The 21491-nt window shown below is 57.8% G+C and overlaps 7 protein-coding genes across 7 annotated transcripts; 4 read left to right on the forward strand and 3 right to left on the reverse strand.

The window, feature by feature from the left end:
* Positions 1 to 252: 252 nt before the first annotated feature.
* On the forward strand, positions 253 to 678 carry THITE_2051766 (uncharacterized protein; the record flags this gene model as incomplete). Its single annotated transcript, XM_003654381.1, has 2 exons — positions 253 to 456; positions 523 to 678. 2 exons carry the CDS (start codon positions 253 to 255, stop codon positions 676 to 678), a joined length of 360 nt encoding a protein of 119 aa, XP_003654429.1.
* A 123-nt stretch (positions 679 to 801) lies between these two features.
* THITE_2117458 (uncharacterized protein) lies at positions 802 to 2209 on the reverse strand (the record flags this gene model as incomplete). The annotated part of the gene is made up of 4 exons (XM_003654382.1): positions 1438 to 2209; positions 1314 to 1368; positions 1204 to 1261; positions 802 to 1151 (listed from the first exon to the last, which is right to left on the reverse strand). Coding segments are annotated over exons 1-4 (659 nt in total), but the record flags the coding sequence as incomplete, so codon positions are not given.
* On the forward strand, positions 2163 to 4799 carry THITE_2117460 (uncharacterized protein). The gene is made up of 5 exons (XM_003654383.1): positions 2163 to 2414; positions 2551 to 3803; positions 3857 to 3898; positions 3951 to 4050; positions 4106 to 4799. Exons 2-5 carry the CDS (start codon positions 3030 to 3032, stop codon positions 4654 to 4656), a joined length of 1467 nt encoding a protein of 488 aa, XP_003654431.1. The 5' UTR covers positions 2163 to 2414; positions 2551 to 3029; the 3' UTR covers positions 4657 to 4799.
* Positions 4800 to 4856: 57 nt separating this feature from the next.
* Positions 4857 to 5977, reverse strand: THITE_2117465 (uncharacterized protein). The gene is made up of 6 exons (XM_003654384.1): positions 5779 to 5977; positions 5592 to 5674; positions 5414 to 5482; positions 5202 to 5294; positions 5085 to 5099; positions 4857 to 4977 (listed from the first exon to the last, which is right to left on the reverse strand). The coding sequence occupies exons 1-6, from the start codon at positions 5822 to 5824 to the stop codon at positions 4870 to 4872; spliced, it is 414 nt and encodes a 137-aa protein (XP_003654432.1). The 5' UTR covers positions 5825 to 5977; the 3' UTR covers positions 4857 to 4869.
* A 178-nt stretch (positions 5978 to 6155) lies between these two features.
* THITE_2067339 (uncharacterized protein) lies at positions 6156 to 7442 on the forward strand. Its single transcript, XM_003654385.1, has 3 exons — positions 6156 to 6518; positions 6578 to 6796; positions 6900 to 7442. Exons 1-3 carry the CDS (start codon positions 6439 to 6441, stop codon positions 7207 to 7209), a joined length of 609 nt encoding a protein of 202 aa, XP_003654433.1. The 5' UTR covers positions 6156 to 6438; the 3' UTR covers positions 7210 to 7442.
* Positions 7443 to 7581: 139 nt separating this feature from the next.
* On the reverse strand, positions 7582 to 8604 carry THITE_22048 (uncharacterized protein; the record flags this gene model as incomplete). Its single annotated transcript, XM_003654386.1, has 1 exon — positions 7582 to 8604. A coding segment is annotated over one exon (1023 nt), but the record flags the coding sequence as incomplete, so codon positions are not given.
* Positions 8605 to 13394: 4790 nt separating this feature from the next.
* On the forward strand, positions 13395 to 20910 carry THITE_132141 (glycosyltransferase family 48 protein). The gene is made up of 4 exons (XM_003654387.1): positions 13395 to 14163; positions 14272 to 14478; positions 14539 to 19830; positions 19914 to 20910. Exons 2-4 carry the CDS (start codon positions 14297 to 14299, stop codon positions 20224 to 20226), a joined length of 5787 nt encoding a protein of 1928 aa, XP_003654435.1. The 5' UTR covers positions 13395 to 14163; positions 14272 to 14296; the 3' UTR covers positions 20227 to 20910.
* The last annotated feature ends 581 nt before the right edge of the window (positions 20911 to 21491 follow it).

Below are 21491 nucleotides of genomic sequence, written 5' to 3' on the forward strand. Positions count from 1 at the left end.
TCTACATCAACGTTGCGCTCAATGGGCTTGAGGTCACCGAACAGTGGATTCGAATGGAGTCTCCTCAAATTGTCAACAAGATCGCTTGCTTTCTTGGCGGTTCGACTGTTTGTCCCACCTAAAGCTGAATGTCAAACACCGACCCTAACCCTCACTTGCCCACTTGGGGGATAGTGAGCCGCAACGCAACTGACCAAAGATGAATGCACCCATTCTGCTACCAACTTGCTGAGCTCGCACAGCAGCCTCACAATGTCCGCACGCGCTCTCTGGTACGCAACAGCGACCAAGCGATCCGCCCAAAACACTCTCTACCTGCAATGCACCGTCAAGCCAGGCGTGAATAAGAACCGCGAGGGCATCACCTCGGTCGACGACGAGGCGGTCGAGATCTGCGTCGCCGCTCAGGCGCGTGAGGGGGAAGCAAACAAGGCGGTCATCAAAGTCTTAAGCGACGTATGTATCTTCCTAGCGAGCAATCCTGCTCTTTGCTCTGTGCCTAATTTTATGCCTGTGCGCCAGGTCCTCGACCTGCCCAAGTCGGCGTTGCAGATCACACAAGGCCTCAAATCTAGGACTAAGACCGTTGCCGCAGTCGGGTCTTGGGTCAACTCTGGCGAAGAGGAGTGTCTCAGGCGGGCGAGGGAGTATCTAGACAAGGCCGTGAACACGTCTTGACCCAGTAGCCCGTAACCCAGCCCAGCTTCCCATGTGATTTTTTGTGGCACGCCGGTATGGTCTTACCGTCACCTATTCTTCGGCGACATCCAATCGAGACCTTGCCAACGTCGCCCACTGCATCCAGCCCCGCTGCTGTACCGCGGCAGAACGTCGTCCTGCCACAGGGACATTTTGAGGAGCTGGATGGCCCCCGCTTTCGCAGAACGCCAACCTCCCAACTCTGCTTTTCTCTTCACACTCCACTTCATCTAATACCACGCCCCCGGGGTCGCGCAATCCCGCTAGGCCGCGTCCCTCGGGTACCTCCTCTGCCTCCTCCTGCCGCTCCTCTGCCAGCTGTCGCGCCCCTTGTGGACCCGGACCCGGACGGCGCCGGGACCCGCGACTGACGGTTTGAACCGGGTGCCTGGTACTTTAAGGCCGGCTTAGAAGATGTCGGGGGGTTTTCGACAAACGAGGTATCCGTGGTCCTAAATGGGGTCAGTTTTGACACACTGTCCGAGCTCGCATCATGCATCTCACATGAACGTGGTCTCGGTATCGACATCGCCGGCCGTCCTCTCGGCGAGCCTCGAGGTATCTGAGAGGGCGTTAGCCACCAATCTCGCGGCTTGTGGATCCGTACCACCTACTCTGCTGCTCCTCCTCCCTCAGCTTCATCCGTCTGAAAGACTCCGTCATCGGACCCTGCCGCACGCACGAGCGAACCAAATTAGCTCCAGCGCAACTGATCCTCCAGACCTAGTGAAACCATACCTCCGGGAAATCGACACAGAACGCATTCATATTCAGGCCGTACAGGAAGCTCGCGAAGCTCTCGCTGAAGCGCGCCAGGCTCTCGTGCATCAGCTGGAAGTGCATCATGTTGGCCTCCAGGTCGGCCACGGCGTCGGACAGCTCGGCGAAGGCCGGCTCGAACGCGTTGAGCGGGAACGACGCCGAGTCGCCTTGCACGCTGCTGCGGGCCGACTCGCGGAACGAGGAGCGGGAGGAGGGCCGGAGGGGCGTAGTCGGCCGGGACCGCGAGGTCGAGCGCGCGCGCCGCTGCGGGTTGGGTGGTTGCTGACCGTCATGGGCCATATCTTCTCTGGAATGGGAGCTAGGTGTCGTCGTCTTTTGTGATCGTCGGCCGCGATGGTGCGCGCGTGATGTTTGTTTGCTTCATTCCTGAATCGTTCAGGTCTTGGCGGCTGCCCCGCAAATTGACCACGAGCAGATCCCACCCACACACGACGTGCTAACTCAGCGAGTTAGCGCCCGCCAAGGCGTCAGTGCAGTGGGCCCATCTCGAAGCTGACCTTGCGTTCGGAGCACCCGGAAGAAGCTTCAGACGAAAGAATTTCACACCGCTGCGGGCTCGACCGGGGAGACCAGCTGGAAATAACGTTCACGTTAAACGATATCCCAGACAGCCCCAAGTCAGGCTTCCCACCTTGGCTAAACTCGCTGCTGTTCCTGCAGATTTTTCCCTCCCAGGGCTCGCTTTCGTTCGCATGGCCCGGGCGATCAGCATGTGCTGCCCCGCTAACAACCGATCCATGCCTGGAGTTTAGCAAGGGCCTCTTCCGCTCTGTCTTCGCAACCCTTCCTGCTGGCGGCCTCCCGAGTTTAAGTTTCCTGCATCAAATAATCCACTACTCCGTACATACCTCCAATTGGCAAAACGAGACGGAGGCGGCGGCGCAATTCGAGTCCAGCTAGTTTCTTCCCTCTCCACGACAGTTCAAACCCATGTATGTGAATCCTTCTGTGGTCTCGTGCGCCAGCTGCTCGTGCCTCTGGGTCTGCGCTTCCTGCGCCGGGTTTCCTTTTTTTGCACCTCACACCGTAGGGACTACACGGTTCACTGACGCGGCATGCCCGGGATAGCCTGACGAGCTGTTGGCGCCCTGCGACCAGTACCGGGTATCTACCGGGCTTGGTTGGGTATACACAGCCGTCGCCTTTTGCTCTGCAAGCGCCTTGGATTTCGTCTCATGCGCCCGTCACTGCAGCTCTCATCCCAGTTCACTCATTCTCCCTTCTCGACGACTACTACCCTCCAGGGCGCTCATCGTTGCCTCACCCAGCCATCTCGTGCCGTTCGACTTTCACCTACTTGTATTGCCCCAACATCCCTGTCGCTGCGGCTCCCTCAAAAACCTGAACCTGTCCGACAACAGCAACTCAACCATTTCACTGATCGCGCCAGATTCAGAGGTTATCCCTACGGCAAACCTTTGGTCGCGTCTGCCCACGGACTTTTTGCCGTCTTCGCTGCCGCTCTCGTGTTATCCACCTATCTTGCACTACGCCCACAGGACATTAGATCGCAGGATACTCCGGATTTGACCGCATTCGTCGAAGACATGGCAGTTGAAACCGCACCGGGCCGTCCAGGGAACTTGACTCCCGAGCAGGAGGAAAAGCTGAGGCGGTTATGGCAGCTCATTTTCCAAGTCTGTGGGGTGGGCCAGGATCAGAACGGTGCTGGGTCGGACGGCAACGCGGCCGACAAGGCGCCAGATGCCGACTCTAAGAAGAAGAAGAGCCGCTTGTTGCTCTTCTCGCGTAAGAGCAAGAAGGACGCAGACGCGGACTCGGCGTCAGGGGCATCAGCGAATGCGCCTATTCAGCTGAACCTGTCAAAGGACGGGGAAGGCGACAAGTACGGCCTTACCAAGCACTTCTACGAGACCCTCGCTAGCCAGTCTCCCGAGACCATCCGGAACACCTTCTGGAGCATGGTGAAGCACGACCACCCGGACGCGCTCGTGCTCCGCTTTCTCCGGGCGCGTAAATGGGATGTTGAGAGGGCGCTCATCATGCTCATCTCGACGATGAACTGGCGGGCGCAGGTCATGAAAGTCGATGACGACATCATCAGAAACGGCGAGGCGGCCGCGGCGGCGGCCGAGAAGAGCACCGACCCCGAGGCGCAGAGGCTTGCGCATGATTTTATGACCCAGCTCAGGAAGGGCATCAGCTATGTGCATGGCGTCGACAAGGAGGGCAGGCCCCTCTGCTTTGTCAATGTCAGGCTACACAGGCAAGGCGAGGAGGCCGAGGAGGCGTTGGAGCGGTACACTGTGTATCTCATCGAGACGTGCCGCATGGTACTACAGCCGCCGGTCGACACCGCTGTGAGTATGCCTGGGCTATGCAGCAACCTTCTACAGCCAGCTAACCACCGCAGACGATCGTTTTTAACATGACGGACTTCTCCATGGCGAACATGGTAGGTCCAAGTGCATTCCGCCCCTCCCTTACCTGTTGCTGACTGTCATTAGGACTACGCGCCCCTGAGGTTCATGATCAAGTGTTTCGAGGCCAACTACCCCGAATGCCTAGGCGCGGTGCTGGTACACAAGGCCCCTTGGATCTTCCAAGGTACGCAAATTAACCTGTCGCTTGGCCAATCACCCTTTTTCTAACGTTTTACCAGGCATCTGGAAGGTCATCCGCGGCTGGCTCGACCCAGTGGTCGCCAACAAAGTGCACTTCACCAACAACGTCAAGGACGTGGAGGAGTTCGTCCCGATCGAGCACATCCCCAAGGAACTCGACGGCGAGGAGGACTGGACGTACCAGTACGTCGAGCCGGTGGAGGGCGAGAACGACAAGCTCAACGACGCCGAGACCCGCGAGCGGCTGCTGGCCGCCCGCCAGGGTCTGTACCAGGAGTACGAGGAGGCGACGCTCGAGTGGATCCAGAATCCCGAGGGAGACAAGGCGGCCGAGATCAAGGCGCGGCGGAACGATATCGCGAACAGGCTGCGCGAGGACTACTGGAACTTGGACCCCTATCTGCGCGCGCGGTCTTACTACGACAGGACCGGGGTGCTGCGGCCGGATGGGAGCCTCAATTGGTACCCCGCGGCGAATGGGGCTTCGGCAGCATCTGCACCTGCGCCTGTGCCTGCACCTGAACCTGCGCCGGCAGCTGAACCTGCGCCTGCACCTGCTCCTGAGGTTTCTGCGGATGATGTTGATTAGGCGGGACGGTGTTGGCGCCAAACAGAAATTCCGCGTACCCATCAGCCTGTTCAACACGGTCGGATTCCGGGGCTTGGATGAGTACTGTCGTTCCTCTCCTCTTCTCCTGAGAAATACACCCGCAGCATCCTCAACGGGCCTGTACGTACATGTACATACATACATACGGAGGCAGCCCGAAACGTAATCCTTCCCCTTTGGGGACGCTCACATTCACATCTTAGACTTGATCTCCTCAAACAGCGCCTTGAGCTGGTCCATATCCGTCTTCTGCTGCGGCCAGCTGATGCCGAGTCCTTCCGTCGCGTTGGGCTTGGGGATCTGTTGCACGCGTTGCGTTAGCCATCCCCTTCACCTCGTCTTCCCCCTCTCCCTCCCCCTTGTCCACCATTTCCGTCATCTTATCCGAGCCAAGGGGGGCAACCTACCATATGGAAATGAACCTGTATTTTGTCCCAATATCAGACAGCGAATCATTAGCCATGCCAGATCAAACCATGCCGAACACCAAGGCCAGAGATCCGAGGCCCGAATGAAACACTCACATGCCCAACCTCCTGGTGCGCCCCGCGCCCGTTGTTCTGCAGGATGTTGTACTCCTGCGCGCCCGTCGCTAGGACGAGCTTCTTAGCGACCGGCTGGTACATTTGCATATGCGAGTCAGCCTTCCGTCTCCTTTGTCCATGGGTTTTCGCTTGGTTCACAAGCTAGCTTCAATGGGGGCGGGCTGGGTAATTTTGTTGTTTTTCTCTCGTACCAGGATCTCGGTCAGATGGTCGTCAGGAATGTCGGTCAGCTTCTCGCCGTGCACTTTGGGGATCACGAGCTGTGTGGATGGATCGGTTCGGTCAGCGTGGGTGTTCAAGGCGAAGCTAGCGCTGTCGGGTTGAGACTGATGGGGGAGGAGAGCCAGGGACGTGTCGGGGAGAGCGTACGGCGTGTCCTCTGCTGAGGGGGTTGATGTCAAGGAAGGCCAGCGTCTTGTCGCTTTCGAAGAGCTTGAAGCAGGGGATGTCGCCTGGTGGTATGGGGTGGGTGTTAGCAATGCGAGGGAGCTTGCGCGGAGCCTCGGACAAGTTGGGGGAGCTCGGGTTGGGCTGGGGATTGAGTGGATCGACTTGCCCTTGATGATCTTGCAGAAGATGCAGGAGGCCATCTTGCTCGCCATTGGGTTGGTACGTTTGCAGGGCGCGTGGTTCGTTGCGGAAGAAGTGAGTTGGGGAAGGTCGGCTGGCGTCGCTGGGTGTTAAACGTTACAGTTGAGCTCCGTTGCGCCGGGGGTGCGTCCATTCATTCAGGGCATGGAGCGGGGTAACAGCCGCTGCTAGGGTGCCATGTATGTACTTTACTTTACTGTACTGTGCTGTATTTACGGATTCCAGGCTTGGGATGGGTCAAAGAACAGTACTCCGTACTCTGTTGCGCATATATACAACATGGTGAGCAGTTACGCTCTCGGGTTCCTAATAAGAACCTCACTTCTGTCTTCTGTAGCTTTGCACTACCGGGCCGCGCTCAAAATCGAAGAGCACAGTCAGCATGGCTGGTTGAACGCCGCGATCTGCGGCAACGCAGCCGCTGCCGCGACCCCGCCAACAGGCCTGCCGCGCTACCCCGCCATGCTGTCGGCGGCACCAGGCTGATGTCACTGCCTGATCCCCGTCGCAAACCAACTCGCGCTCAACAACACCGTTACCCTACCGACCGGAATACAAGCATCTGCGCTCCGAGGGACTTCACCGATCGAGTCGCGCATACACGGTACCTCTCCCGAACTGCACCATGCCTCGCAGCTACAAAAAGACAGACCTCTTCGGCGGAGCTCTGGTATGCGACCTGCCGGAGAACTTCGCCGACGTGAGGTATACCTCAACCTTCCGTCCCCCCAGGCTAGCAGCAAGTCGCCTGACTCTTCTCCTAGCACGATCCGCAAAGTCCCGGATAACCAAGAGGTCTACCTCGACAAGGACGGCTTTACCTCCATCATCTTCGACATCACTGAGCGCGTCGAGAGCTCCGGCGACGATCCGCTCGAGCGCGACGGCCGCGCCCTCACCATCCACCTGGAAGACATAGTGGGCGACGACGCCGACACAGTCAAGGTCTGGAACACGACCGAGACGCAGTTCACTCACCTCGAGTATGCGCCCCCCGCGCGCCCGCTTTCCCCGCTTTCCCCTCGTGACAAACCCACCCACCCAAAACAGTCCACTAACCAGCCGGCCGGCATGACACACACACAGCGAGCGCATACCCGTGTACACGCTGATCGCGACGCAAACGCCGCGGAAGGAGAAGGACGACGAGTCGCGGCGGCCGGCGTCGGCGCCCGACTTCACCGCGCTGATCCTCACGCTGCTGCGGCTCGAGAAGCAGCGCACCGACGTGCTGATCACCATCAACGTCCCGCACATCAAGGGCGAGTACGACGAGGAGGAGGTCGACCTGGCGCTGGGCAAGCAGGGCGAGCTCATCGGCGACGCGGTCGAGTACGCGGCCAAGATATGGACCTCGTTCGAGGTGCGGGATTGGAATCTGTTCAATGAGGTGTAGTTCTTGGGTAGCGGGGGGTAGTGGGGGGGAGGGAGGTAGCAGTGATTTAGGGCTTCTTCTGCTTGGGGATTGCTGAGGGGATGGCGGTTTCAGTGGGATGTGCCCCGGTGTGTTGAGTGTATTGCTGGGGCGGACCTGGGCCGAGCGGGATAGCCACAGGCGTTGCGAGGGCGAGGATACCGGGTGATGAGCTCATGACCATAACCGCATACTCTATTGCTTATCATTCTTACACTTGAGTTATCTGCTTTGTAGTCTGTACACTGGGTATCTTTTCTATGATGACCCTGTTACTCACACAACCCTCACCTCCCGAGTCTCTTATAACTCCTGGATCTCATCATCCGGCGTAGTTGACTTTGCCCGCTGCTGCCACCGACTGGCCGCCATCTTCATGATCTCCTTCTGCGGACTCCTCGGGTTCTCCTCCTTCAACAGCCGCATCTGCTCCTTCACAAACTCCTGGTACCCGCTCAGCTTCGCCGGCTCCCCTTCCTCCGTCTTCTTCTTCTTGTTCTTCGCCGGCGCGGGCTTGATCTGGGCCAGCTCGCCGCGGCACACGCCGCAGCGGTGCCGCGACGGGTCGATGCTCTTGGAGTGCCGGTTGTACAGCAGGCCGCACGCGGCGCACCGCCACACGTACTTGAAGTTGATGCGGTACGAGTGCTTGGTCGTCACGCGCACGCCGCGGTCCGCGAACGCGCGCGACACCTGCGCCGCCCACGCCTTGAACTCGCGCCCGTGCGCCTGCGCGTTGCTGGTCACGCCGCTGATCATGAAGTTGGCCAGGTGGCAGAACTCGTGCGCGATCACGTTCACCAGCCGGTCCTCGTCGTCGATGATCTTCTCGGCGAGCTCGATCGAGGCGTGGTGCCTGCATCTGGGCTTGTTGTCTGTAGTGCTGCTGCTATTCGCGTCGGTCGGGGTGGCGCCCTCAGGCACCGCGGCGCGGAGTCTTTCGCCCTTCCAGTGGGCCCGCCCGGCGGTAGTCTTCAGCTTGTTGCTCCAGACGAGCCGGACGCCGCCAGTGGAAGCCGTCAGCTTGGCCATCTTGCCCTTGGTGATGACGGTGTCGAGCTCATGAAGGAACTTTTCGGCTAGTTCGTGCTTCGACTTTTCGAAGGCCCTTTTTGCCTCGCGGTCTGACTGGCGCTTTACGGCTGTAGCGATCTCGGGTCTCCGTTCGGGACCTTGCTTTGTCGGGCTCTTGCTGCGGGAGGCGGCCGCGTCCGGAAACAGCTGCTTCCGAGGCGAATGCTCATCGTTCCAGTCGTCGACGAAGTCTTGGCTCCAGAACATGTCGGAACTAGGGCGGTGCGGTGTCATCGGAATCCGGGGCAGTTTTCTAGGCGAAACGAGGCGTGATCGGGATTTCGGCGGTGTCGAAGGTGGCGTCGCTCGTTCCTTGCCCGGCCCCGAAGCCTTGGAGCGCCGGGGAGCTTCCTCGTTCTCATCGCTGCGAAAGTTAGCTTACTTTGAGACCTTAGAGAGTTGCGGCTTGCAAACAAACTTACAGCTGGAGCTCCAGCAAGGTATCGGCGAGGTCCTTTTCCACCTTAAGCTTTCCATCCTGTCTCCGTGCTCTGACCGGATGCGCACCACGACCTCGTTTCTCGGAAGGTCTTTCGCTTGGTCCCCGGTAAGACAAGCCCTCCCCTTCTGTTCCTGACGTAGAGCGTTGTCGGCTTTCCGGAACCTGGGCGGAGTGCCCCAACTCTTTGCTGCGCCTCAACCGAAGCCTAGGCTTTGCTGGGGGAATATCTGACCAAAAACCGAGGCCGTCACTGTCGCTATCGTTGTCGTCGGACTCATTGTCTTCGAATTCTGAGCCATCGGAATCGGATTGAAGAGACTCCTCATCAGTCACAGACTCCTCGCTGCTGCCGAGATCCTCCTGGGCCGAGACAAATTCCGTCTCCTCCTCATCCGCCTCCTCCTTCCGCTCCGTAACAGGCGGAGCAATCACGGCGGCCGGCTTCGCGTTCCCAGCTCTGGTTGCAGTAATCTTCCGGCTTGGTCTCACGATCTTTTCCTTCTCTTGGCGCGAATAGTTCTCGTGCCCATCCGTTGTGCTTTCCGGAACCCATGGCTTCAACAACAGATTGTTTGTTAGGGGCGCCAGCTTCCGCCTCCTTATTGGCGCCTTCGGCTTCCCTTTCCCTGATGCTGCTTCTCCCGCCGACTGGGCCTCTGGCTGTGGTTGAGTGGCGGATGCATCGGCTCGGTTCTGCATCTTTTTCCTTGACGCAAGAGTTCCGATGTCCGGGAACTCGTCATCGTCGCTCCCAGTATCGGTTGGCATGCTCAATTTGGCCATGTTGACAGGTTAAGCACGCAGGTTTTGTTGTAGTTTGTGGTAGCTGTTGAGGCTGAAGAACAGAGAACTGGCGAGTCTGAGCAGAAGGACTCAGGTTGTGCAGGTTGTCGCAGAACGACCTTGGAATGTATGAGTGAGATCTTTGATGGGCTTTCAGGCCTACCCCTCGGTTGCCCGGGGCAACAGCGGCACACACCCCTGCTGCAAGCGCGGCGAGAATCTCTGCAATCTTCAAATTCAACTCGAGTTGCACATGGAACAATTCGTCACTTTTCCCATATACTCACGTCGTAAATCTTGGGGGCCATAGCATCCATTCCGGTCGATTGTGCATTCCGTCGGCAACCACATGCAGCAGTTCGTCTGCCTCCCGCATGTGCGGGGCTTGCCCGCTCTTTCGGAGCCGTCTCGGTAATTTTGGTGGTTCTCAGGGCTCTTCCGTACATGCCAAGGCCCACGGTCCAGAACAATGCCGGAAATGGTTGCAGGCCAGGGATGCAGCAGGCATGTTGACCGAGTCCATTGGATGAACTCGCCTAGCAGAGTACGTGTATTCATCCGAAAGATGCATCTGAAGATGTGCTGTTCCTCCGTCTACGCCCAATGTTCTGTACATGAGTGTGCGGAACGCGACGACGACGGGAACGTCGATCTGAGCTCATCGGGTTGGCTCCCGTCCCGTGTGGCAGCGGTAACACAACCTTGGGCCACGTTGTTTATCTGCTGTGCCCTTTAGCCTACCTGAGGTAACCTTTGCTTACGCAGTAATGCCGTGTCGGCCTCGACCTTTCCTTTCCTCCTCGATGCGCTGAAGAGGTGTCGCGCTCCATTTACCGTCTCCTGCAATATGCCCGCAATACCGATTTCGCCTGCATGATGTCAGGCTGCGGCTGGAAGACCCGTTTCCCCTCCCAAGCCGAAGTCGCGATAACGAGTACAATGCGCAGCCAGAGGAACCTTAAGCTCGGTCGGTTCTAGGCTATTATTGGCCATGACAGTTTGTGTAGGTACCGTGTTGCTCGCATGCTCCCCAGTTCTTCGTTCAGCGCGAAAATGTTCCAGGTTGTTGCAGCGGCACGCATGACGCAGGAACACCAATCTCTGCCTCCAGTGAGCGTCCGAGAACCGACTCGACCTCCACGATGGAGGCTGCCAGCCAGTCAATTGGAAGGTTGTGCGCCATTGGCATGGCATACTGCCCGACAACACTTGCCCCGTCGCTGCTAACACAACCGGTGGTTTGCAGAGCCATCTTCGTCATTGGCTTTGCGCCTGCAAAGCTTTGGGCACCATTGCAGAACTTTTCTCTCCAGTTCATTCTTGGTCCTCTCACGCATCGCCAGCTCACCGATGCCAGCGCAGTTCACTAGTTAGCGGCACGTTCCGCCGATCGCAGCCAAGCAGGGCAGTCCAGATTGCGAACCTCGTCATCGATCTGGAACAGGGCTTGGAGCTATGCCCGAACGGGGCCAATTCAACGGCTTGGCAACGGCAGCAATTGCACCAGCTCAGATTCGGGTCATGAACTCTCACATGCAGCTCTCTGGCCATGCCTCTGGAAAGATACGATAAATTGGTGACTACCTTAGTCTTCGGCACGGCTCTCGAATCAAAATCCAGGGGCAGTTCAACCAGATCGCGCCCTGGGACGGAGCCGTGAGCAGGGTACGCTGCACTAGTGTAGTGTAGAGGCGCGGGCGGGTAGACGTTAAAGAGGTCCCGCCAAGACTAATTTCGGCCAATTGTCGGCAATGTTTTTACATCGTCAGTACGTCGCCAAGATCGCTACGGGGTTTGCACTATCGCCAAGGGTTAGTTCGCCAGGGGTACGGAGGGCGGCACTAGCCCCTCGCTAGTTAGGATTTAGGTTAAGGTGAGGATATAGGTTATAGTTAGAGTATAGATTATCCTCGTTTTCTTTTTTTTCGATTTGGTTGAGGTATTGTAAAGTTGTTGTTGTTGCGAGTCTTACGATTTTATATATTGATGTTCGAAGTCGTAGCGGCCTCGCTCACCCTTGGCGATTTGTAATTACTTGTACGCGGCAGTCTCCGAAATTAGTCTTGGCGGGACCTCTTTAACGACGACTAAAAATATTAACTCGCTCTCTGTAGAGTCCATTCACTGACTAGCAGATGCTGCGTATGGGAGGGTTGCAGCTCGTGAGACAGCTCGCTCGTCGTGTACACAGGAGAGAACACTCTAGATAGCTTGTGTTCGCCGCAGAGAACTCCCGAGACTAACCTCTTGTGCATCCGGTGGCGGTTCGACCGCTCGTGTCCGGTTCTCCGTACACTTTGCGGGCAGGCCGGGCGCGTAGGAAAGAGCAGAACGTCGAGAAAGTTCTTGGGACGGAGCAGATGCTGTGTGGCATCTCGGACCACGCAAGTACTGGCTACAACCCAAGCTGCGGTCAACCTCCGTTGTCCCGAACAGCCCTTCCAGTCTCATCACTCGCTTAACTGCAGATGCTGGTGTTTTCTTGACGGCCACCCGCTTCCTTGCTAGCGTCTTCACCACTGTCGTCATCGGGCTCTGCGAAACCAAGTTTTAGCCAACTCACCAGCCAGCCACGACCAGGGGAGTATACGGAATACAAGGGGGGTACCTGGCCAAAACCTCGGCCACGCACGGGATTCAGGGGGTCGTCGTTAAAGAGGTCCCGCCAAGACTAATTTCGGAGACTGCCGCTTACAAATATTTACAATCGCCACGGGGTAAGCAGGGCCACGACGACTTCGAGCAACATCAACAACGAGAATTGCAAAGACTCGTAGCAACAGCTTCGCGAAACCTCAACCAAATCGAAAAAAAAGAAAACGAAGTTAACCCGTACCCTAACCTTGACCCTCACCCTAACTATAACCCTCACCCTAACTAGCGGGGGGCTGGCGCCGCCCCCCGTACCCCTAGCGAACTAACCCTTGGCGATAGTGCAAACCGCTTGGCGGTCTTGGCGGGGTACTGACGCTGTAAAAACATTGCCGACAATTGGCCGAAATTAGTCTTGGCGGGACCTCTTTAACGTCTACCATTCAGGGGGACAGGGGGTGTCGGAGTGGCGGAGCAGTTGGACCTGACGCACCACAATCTCGGCTTTGACAGGCTGGAGCAGACCGCCAACAATGGTGGAACAATTCCTCCTTGGACAGCACTCACCCCATCTTCAAGGCCATTGGATGACCGATTATGTAAACCCCTCCAACTTTGCCGCGAGACTCATCCGTAGCGCTGCAGTAATTCAGTAGTGTAGTGTACACTTAGCAGGTGGCCTCCCGGCGGGCAGATTGCTGCAACTGCCAAGGTCCAATGCAATGTCCCAGATGAACGTGCTGAATGGGTTCCCGACAGCAGAAATCGAGGGCAGACCGGATGGGTGGCATAAAATGGACCAGCAGTGAGGGAGCTCCTGTTCAGGGGTTGCAAGAGAAACAGAGAAACCCCGGTTTACAAGGACAGTATTCCAAACATTATTGACGAAATGGCGAGGGAAACATCATATGAAACTGGACTCTGAATAAACCAAAGAAGCACCGTCTGTCGAACGATGCACCGCATTTGTAACGCCGTTCAGTTGACCATGGTCAAAGAGCGATGGAATCCTCGGCGGGTGCCTGCAATTCCTGCCGCGTACAGTGCGCCCCTGACGGGAGCACGCTGCCAGCACAGTGCCCCTCCCTTGTCCGCTTTCTCCCATCTCAGAACCCCTGGCAGGACCCGCCATCTCCCATCTGTCCCCCTGTCGTGGCCAGCAAGCCGCGCCCCGTCCTGCCCTGGCTGGTCCTGTCTCTTTCCGTCGCGGCGAAACGCACTCCATCCTTGAATGCCTCCTTTTTTCCCTCCCATTTCCCTGTTCCTTCCCCCATCGTCCTCTCCTAGGCAGGAGCCTTTTCTTTTCTGTTTGGCTTCCCCGACGCTCGCTCGCTCCCACCTCCCGCATCTCCCGACTCTCGTTTTTTTGGGTGCACCGGTAAAGGGCTTGTTTGGTTTCCCAGCGGCGCCAATCCAGCGACAACCGACACCACCAATCTGGGCCGCCAACCGCCAGCCGCCCGTCCTCGTCGCCCGCAGTGCCTGAACGATTAGGTGGCGACGCTCGCGACACACGAGACACAGACACCCGCGGCAAGCCCGGCACCAGACCTGACCGGACGCCAGCACCGACGATCGTTAATCCGAACAAGACAGCATTTTTTTCTTGGAACAACATAGATCCTGGGAGGATTTTGTGGGAGAATCCTGGCGTTTCTTCCTGGCTTGGACTGGTGCACGACCGTTTCGCCCAATTCTCCCGTCATCTCCAAGCCAACCTGCAGTTCTGCGCCCCACCGCGCCGCCAATCGTTGCTCCCCGTTGTGTTGTGCAACAACATCGACTGCCACCTGAATCAACTTTCACCCTCCTCCTCAACAACGAAAGACCCCTCCGCCGACTTCACCGCTCATCAATTTCTCGCGCTGTGGCCGGCCACTCTCACTCTTGCCCACTCTCGGGACCTTGGTTTAATACTTCTTTCTCGGGGCTGTCTAGCGAAGGAGTGCACCTCCACGCCCGGCCGTTCTCACTGCGCACCTTCCTTGTGGAGGCTTTGACCGCAGTCCCTGGCCCAAGAAGCGTTTCCATGAGCTGCTGATTCGGTAAGTAGCACAGATCGCACCGCCCACTGCCTGCCATGTGCCCGCAATGCATGCGTGGCCTGGCGCTGAACCCCGCCGCTTGGTGCCCGTGTCTAACCTGTGTTCCAGCATCCCGTACACATCGCTTGCCAGCATGTCGGGATATCAACAAGGCCATGGCCATGGCCAAGGCCCGGGCCACAACGACTACGATGATGGCTACGGCCACCAGGGAAACACCGACTCGTATTACCAGGACGACCAGCATTACTATGACCACAACCAGAACAGCGGCAACCATGGCCAGCATTACGGCGAGGGATACTATGATGAATCGTGCGTTCCCGCTCTCCCTGCGGCCTGGCCGTGAAATGCGTCTGCTGACCCAGCTACCAGTGGCTATTACAATGCCGACCCCAACAATCCCTACCACCAGGACGGCGGGTACTACGACAACCACGACCAGTACCACGACGGTTACTACAACAACGATGGCTATTACGACCAGGGGTATGACCGAGGCGGCTATGGCAATGGCCACGGGCACCGCAATGGATCGGAAGAGGATTCCGAGACCTTCAGCGACTTCACCATGCGCTCCGACATGGCTCGAGCCACCGACATGGACTACTACGGGCGCGGCGACGAGCGGTACAACAGCTACAACGAAGGCCAAATGGGTGGCAGGGGCTATCGGCCCCCTTCGTCGCAGATCTCGTATGGCGGCAACCGGTCCTCGGGCGCGTCCACCCCGAACTACGGCATGGACTACGGCAATGTGCTCCCCGCCGGCCAGCGATCGCGCGAGCCCTACCCTGCCTGGACGTCGGATGCCCAGATCCCCCTCTCGAAGGAGGAGATCGAGGACATCTTCCTCGATTTGACGGCCAAGTTTGGTTTCCAGCGTGACAGCATGCGGAACATGTACGACCATCTGATGACGATGCTCGACTCCCGGGCGTCGCGCATGACGCCAAACCAGGCCCTCCTCTCTCTCCACGCCGACTACATTGGGGGCGACAACGCGAACTACCGCAAGTGGTACTTCGCCGCCCATCTGGATCTCGACGATGCGGTGGGCTTTGCCAACATGAAGGGCAAGGGCCTGCGACGAACTCGCAAGAACAAGAACAAGAAGGCTGCTGCCGGTGAGAACGAGGCCGAAGTGCTCGAGGACCTGGAAGGCGACGACTCGCTCGAAGCCGCCGAGTACCGCTGGAAGACGAGGATGAACCGCATGTCTCAGCATGACCGCGTGCGCCAGCTTGCTCTGTACCTCCTCTGCTGGGGCGAGGCGAACCAGGTCCGCTTCATGCCCGAGTGTCTGTGCTTCATCTTCAAGTGCGCCGATGACTACTTGAACTCGCCTGCCTGCCAGAACATGGTTGAGCCGGTCGAGGAGTTTACCTACCTCAACAACGTCATCACCCCGCTCTACCAGTACCTGCGGGATCAAGGGTACGAGATCCTCAATGGGGTTTATGTCCGTCGGGAGAGAGACCACAACCAAATCATCGGGTACGATGACTGCAACCAGCTGTTCTGGTACCCCGAGGGCATCGAGCGCATCGTATTCGAGGACAAAACCCGGCTGGTCGACATCCCCCCCGCGGAGCGCTACCTCCGACTCAAGGATGTCGTGTGGAAGAAGGTGTTCTTTAAGACGTACAAGGAGACGCGGTCTTGGTTCCACATGCTCGTCAACTTCAACCGTATCTGGATCATCCACCTCACCATGTTCTGGTTCTACACAGCGTTCAACTCGCCGACTCTTATCACGCCCAATTACCAGCAACAGCTCAACAACAGTCCTCCAGCTGCGGCCATGTGGTCCTTCGTCGGTTTTGGAGGCGCCATCGCGTCCTTCCTTCAGATCTTGGCGACGCTGGCTGAGTGGCTGTACGTCCCTCGCAGGTGGGCTGGTGCACAGCACTTGACCAAGCGTTTGCTCTTCATCATCGCCATCTTCATCATCAACGTGGCTCCCGGCGTCTATGTCTTCATGCCGGCAGCCAACCAGGAAAAGTTCCTCGAGAAGCAGAACACCAAGATTGCGCTCGTGCTCGGCATCGTGCAGTTCTTCGTCGCCTTGGCTACCTTCTTGTTCTTCGCCATCATGCCGCTCGGCGGTCTGTTTGGGAGCTATCTGACCAAGAACTCGAGGAGATACGTCGCCAGCCAGACTTTCACGGCAAGCTATCCGCGCCTCTCCGGCAACGACATGGCTCTGTCCTACGGCCTCTGGCTCGTGATCTTTGGCGCCAAGTTCGGGGCTTCTTACGGTTACCTGACCCTGTCGCTGCGCGACCCCATCCGCTACCTGATGCTCATGAACGTCGACAGCTGCCTGGGCGATACCATTGTCAAGCAGTATCTGTGCAAGTATCAGCCGCAGATCACCCTGGGTCTCATGATGTTCACCGATTTGATCTTCTACTTCCTGGACACGTACCTTTGGTACGTCCTGCTCAACACCATGTGCTCGATCTCTCGGTCTTTCTATCTCGGCTCCTCGATCTGGACACCCTGGAGAAACGTCTTCTCTCGCCTGCCCAAGCGCATCTACTCCAAGATCCTGGCCACCACCGACATGGAGATCAAGTACAAGCCCAAGGTGCTCATCTCGCAGATCTGGAATGCTATCGTCATCTCCATGTATCGCGAGCACCTGTTGTCCATCGAGCACGTCCAGAAGCTGCTCTACCATCAGGTACCCTCCGAACAGGAGGGCAAGCGCACCCTCCGTGCTCCCACCTTCTTCGTCGCCCAAGAGGACCACTCGTTCAAGACCGAGTTCTTCCCCAGCCATAGCGAGGCCGAGCGGAGAATCTCCTTCTTTGCGCAGTCTCTCTCGACGCCGATCCCCGAGCCGGTCCCGGTCGACAACATGCCCACCTTTACCGTGATGATTCCCCACTACAGCGAGAAAATCCTGTTGTCGCTGAGGGAGATCATCCGCGAGGACGAGCCTTACTCGCGCGTCACCCTCCTCGAGTACCTCAAGCAGCTGCATCCTCATGAGTGGGATTGCTTCGTTAAGGACACCAAGATCCTGGCCGACGAAACCTCGCAGTTCAATGGCGAGGACAAGAGCGAGAAGGACACGGCCAAGAGCAAGATTGACGACCTGCCCTTCTACTGCATCGGTTTCAAGTCGTCCGCGCCCGAGTACACCTTGAGAACCCGCATTTGGGCTTCGCTCCGCTTCCAGACCCTGTACCGCACCGTCTCCGGCTTCATGAACTACAGCCGCGCCATCAAGCTCCTTTACCGCGTCGAGAACCCCGAGGTCGTCCAGATGTTCGGCGGCAACTCGGACAAGCTCGAGCGCGAGCTGGAGCGCATGGCCCGTCGCAAGTTTAAGCTGATCATCTCGATGCAGCGCTTCGCCAAGTTCAAGAAGGAGGAAATGGAGAACGCCGAGTTCTTGCTCCGCGCCTACCCGGATCTCCAGATTGCGTACCTCGACGAGGAGCCGCCTGTTACGGAAGGCGGGGAGCCGCGTCTCTACTCGGCTCTCATCGACGGCCACTCGGAGATCATGGAGAACGGCATGCGGCGGCCCAAGTTCCGCATCCAGCTCTCCGGTAACCCGATTCTCGGTGACGGCAAATCCGACAACCAGAACCACGCGCTCATCTTCTACCGCGGCGAGTACATCCAGCTCATCGACGCGAACCAGGACAATTACCTCGAGGAGTGCCTCAAGATCCGCAGCGTGCTTGCCGAGTTCGAGGAGATGAAGACGGACAACGTCTCGCCTTACACTCCTGGCGTCAAGAACCCCACCCGCGCCCCGGTCGCCATCCTGGGCGCTCGTGAATACATCTTCTCTGAGAACATTGGTATCCTCGGTGATGTCGCCGCCGGCAAGGAGCAGACGTTCGGTACGCTCTTCGCGAGAACGCTCGCCCAGATTGGCGGCAAACTCCACTACGGTCACCCCGATTTCCTCAACGGCGTGTTCATGACGACGCGCGGCGGTGTGTCCAAGGCGCAGAAGGGTCTCCATCTCAACGAAGATATCTACGCCGGCATGAACGCTCTCCTGCGTGGCGGCCGCATCAAGCACTGCGAATACTACCAGTGCGGCAAGGGTCGTGATCTCGGTTTCGGCTCCATTCTCAACTTCACCACCAAGATCGGGACAGGCATGGGAGAGCAGATGCTGTCAAGAGAATATTACTACCTCGGGACGCAGCTGCCGCTCGACCGCTTCCTCTCGTTCTATTACGCCCATCCTGGCTTCCACATCAACAACATGTTCATCATGCTGTCGGTCCAGCTCTTCATGATCTGCCTCCTCCAGATTGGCGCTCTGCGGCACGAAACCATTCCCTGCAACTACAACCGCGACGTGCCCATCACCGATCCCATGTTCCCCACGGGCTGTGCGAACACCGATGCTCTCATGGATTGGGTCTACCGCAGTGTCCTGTCGATCTTCTTCGTCTTTTTCCTCTCGTACGTGCCCCTGGTCGTCCAGGAACTGATGGAGCGCGGCGTGTGGCGCGCGGTGACCCGTCTCGGCAAGCAGATCTGCTCCTTTTCGCCCTTGTTTGAGGTTTTCGTCTGCCAAATCTACGCCAACTCGGTGCAGCAAGACATCACCTTTGGAGGCGCCCGATACATCGCTACCGGACGTGGCTTCGCTACGGCCCGCATTCCGTTCGGCGTGCTCTACTCGCGTTTCGCCGGGCCGTCTATCTACTTTGGCGCCCGTATGTTGATGATGCTGCTCTTTGCCACACTCACCGTCTGGCAGGCGGCCCTCGTCTACTTCTGGGTCTCGTTGCTGGCCCTGGTCGTGTCGCCGTTCCTCTTCAACCCTCACCAGTTTGCGTGGACCGATTTCTTTATCGACTATCGCAACTACCTCCGCTGGCTGTCACGCGGCAACTCGCGATCGCACGCCTCGTCGTGGATCGCCTTCTGCCGCCTCTCTCGTACTCGGATCACGGGCTACAAGCGCAAGAACCTGGGAGATCCCTCCGCCAAGATGTCGGGTGATGTTTCCCGCGCCGCTCTAACCAACATGTTCTGGGCCGAGATCCTCTCGCCGCTTTGCCTCGTCGCGGTAACGTTGATCCCTTACCTGTTCATCAACGCGCGGACCGGTGTCCACGCCAACGATCCGAGCGCCAAGGCGACGGCCTCTCTTCTTCGCGTTGCCATTGTCGCCTTCGCACCCATCGGTATCAACGCTGGTGCCTTGGCCGTCTTCTTCGCCATGGCCTGCTTCATGGGCCCGGTCCTGAGCATGTGCTGCAAGAGGTTCGGCGCTGTTCTCGCCGCCATCGCGCACGGAATTGCCGTCGTTGTGATGCTCCTCTTCTTCGAGGCCTTGTTTTTCCTCGAGCATTTCAACTTCACCAAGACGCTTATCGGCATGATCGCGGTTGTCGCCATCCAGCGCTTCATCTTCAAGTTGATCATCACGCTGGCGCTCACCAGAGAGTTCAAGACGGACCAGTCCAACATCGCCTTCTGGACGGGCAAATGGTATTCGATGGGCTGGCACTCGATGTCGCAGCCGGCACGTGAATACCTGTGCAAGATCACCGAGCTGAGCATGTTTGCTGCCGATTTCATTCTCGGCCACATCCTTCTGTTCCTCATGCTGCCCATCATCCTGATCCCGCAGGTTGACAAGCTGCACTCGATGATGCTCTTCTGGCTTCGTCCAAGGTACGTTCCTCCGCATTCTTTTTCTTCCCAGACCGCGCCGTGAGACGGGGCCGTGTATGGCTGACAAAAGCACACCTCTCCAGCCGGCAAATTCGCCCGCCGATCTATTCGATGAAGCAGACCAAGCTCCGGCGGAGACGTGTCATCCGCTACTCTATCCTCTACTTCGTCATGCTTGTCGTTTTCGTCGCCCTCATTATCGGCCCAGCCCTCGCCGGCAAGTACGTGCCGAACAGCGCCTATAGCTTCTTCAGCGGCAACCTCGCCGCCCTGGTGCAGCCCATCGACAAGTCGAACAACGATACGCGGGGCACCCTCCAGACCGGCACCGCCGTCGGGGCGTCGTCGGCGCCAACCCAGACCGCGGGTGCTGGCAGGTTGCTTTTGCTTTACTAGGCTGGGAGGAGGCACAAGGTGGAATAGAGAGGAGGGGGTGGGGGTGGGTGTTTTTGTACACTGTTTAATCAGGTCGGCCAGCTAGTCATGCCCCAGGCTACTCGGATCTTGCAAGAGGATACACTGCACAAGCGCCATGACGGTTTTTGTGTTTTCCTTTCCCTTTTTACTCCTTCTCTTTTTATTGTGTCTCTTGGGAACAGAAATTCGGAGGCAGGCGGCAGGTGGGGCTTCGTAAACTAACTAACTGACTGCTTGTACTGTATCTCGGTGTCTTGTGTATCGGCTCTCCTAGTCACGCTTGTCTCTTTGTCTCTTGTTTCTTGGTCTGTCGCCGGGTGGGGTGGTTGGGGTTGTGGCTCCGAGGTAATGCATTGGCACAGTGAATTGCTACAGTTATTTTATTTACCTAGTTCATTGACTCTCTCTGCTTTCCGTCTCCACCCTTGTTCCTGCGGATCCGGCTATTGTCTTGTCTTGAGCCTCGAGTCAGGCATAGCTGGCTTCTTTCTTCTTGTGCTCTGTGTGGTGCTTGCTTGTGTCGTGGGGGATTGTGCTGGTCGTGTGGATTCATGGCCGGAAGGGTCGGGAAGGAGGTGTTTGGGGGGAGAGGGGGAGGGGGGTTTGTTAGTAGCTCGCTCAGGCGAGGTGAGGACTTTAATGGGAGCGTCGTGGTTCAATGAGAGTGATGACTAGTGTCTAGTGTCGTGCGCTGCGGTCGGTCTGTGGGATGTGGTTGATTTGTGTTGTGTCCTTGACGCGCTTCGTCTGGCTGTGGAAGTCCAGTGTAAGGTGAGCGTTATTTACCTCTGGGTTGTTCCATGGTATGAGGATGGCCAGAGCAACAGGTCTGCGGATCGAGGTCGCTTGGCTTGACGAGTGAACTGGATTGTGGATTTGTAAATTGGCTGAAGGAGAACGATTGAAGAAACGCGGATGCGGCAACGGGAGCTGGAGCTTTCTAGCCGCTCTTCTCCCTCAATTAGCCAACATTCCACTCCTTTGGCGTCCTTTGCACTTCTTTCCACACTGTTGAATTCGATGCTCTGTTGTTGCCAAACCGCTCGTCAGTTCCAGCTCGACTCCCAATGGAGGCCTGCGGCCCTGCCAAGACCTGTGGGGCAATCCCCGGTGGTCATGGCATGAATCCACACTGTCGAGTTCCCCTGAAAAATTGTGGAACAGGGCGGCCATGCAGCGGTCCTTCCAATCCCGCCAGCTCGCTTCCAGGTTACAGTCCCGGAACTCCCGTTCTCCCGGGCAGT

The sequence above is a fragment of the Thermothielavioides terrestris genome, chromosome 3, assembly GCF_000226115.1.
Source record: "Thermothielavioides terrestris NRRL 8126 chromosome 3, complete sequence".
NCBI classification, from domain to species: domain Eukaryota; kingdom Fungi; phylum Ascomycota; class Sordariomycetes; order Sordariales; family Chaetomiaceae; genus Thermothielavioides; species Thermothielavioides terrestris.

Excerpts from the sequence above, each read along its gene's own strand:
- THITE_2117460 (XM_003654383.1), top strand. The coding sequence starts at position 3,030 with ATGGCAGTTGAAACCGCACCGGGCCGTCCAGGGAACTTGACTCCCGAG. Across the intron at positions 3,804-3,856 it reads AGCCGCCGGTCGACACCGCT|ACGATCGTTTTTAACATGAC; the intron begins GTGAGTATGCCT and ends TAACCACCGCAG. Across the intron at positions 3,899-3,950 it reads ACTTCTCCATGGCGAACATG|GACTACGCGCCCCTGAGGTT; the intron begins GTAGGTCCAAGT and ends GACTGTCATTAG.
- THITE_2117465 (XM_003654384.1), bottom strand. The coding sequence starts at position 5,824 with ATGGCGAGCAAGATGGCCTCCTGCATCTTCTGCAAGATCATCAAGG. Across the intron at positions 5,675-5,778 it reads CTTCTGCAAGATCATCAAGG|GCGACATCCCCTGCTTCAAG; the intron begins GCAAGTCGATCC and ends CCATACCACCAG. Across the intron at positions 5,295-5,413 it reads ACCATCTGACCGAGATCCTG|CCGGTCGCTAAGAAGCTCGT; the intron begins GTACGAGAGAAA and ends CAAATGTACCAG.
- THITE_2067339 (XM_003654385.1), top strand. The coding sequence starts at position 6,439 with ATGCCTCGCAGCTACAAAAAGACAGACCTCTTCGGCGGAGCTCTGGTA. Across the intron at positions 6,519-6,577 it reads GAGAACTTCGCCGACGTGAG|CACGATCCGCAAAGTCCCGG; the intron begins GTATACCTCAAC and ends CTCTTCTCCTAG. Across the intron at positions 6,797-6,899 it reads ACGCAGTTCACTCACCTCGA|CGAGCGCATACCCGTGTACA; the intron begins GTATGCGCCCCC and ends ACACACACACAG.
- THITE_132141 (XM_003654387.1), top strand. The coding sequence starts at position 14,297 with ATGTCGGGATATCAACAAGGCCATGGCCATGGCCAAGGCCCGGGCCAC. Across the intron at positions 14,479-14,538 it reads GAGGGATACTATGATGAATC|TGGCTATTACAATGCCGACC; the intron begins GTGCGTTCCCGC and ends CCCAGCTACCAG. Across the intron at positions 19,831-19,913 it reads CTCTTCTGGCTTCGTCCAAG|CCGGCAAATTCGCCCGCCGA; the intron begins GTACGTTCCTCC and ends ACACCTCTCCAG.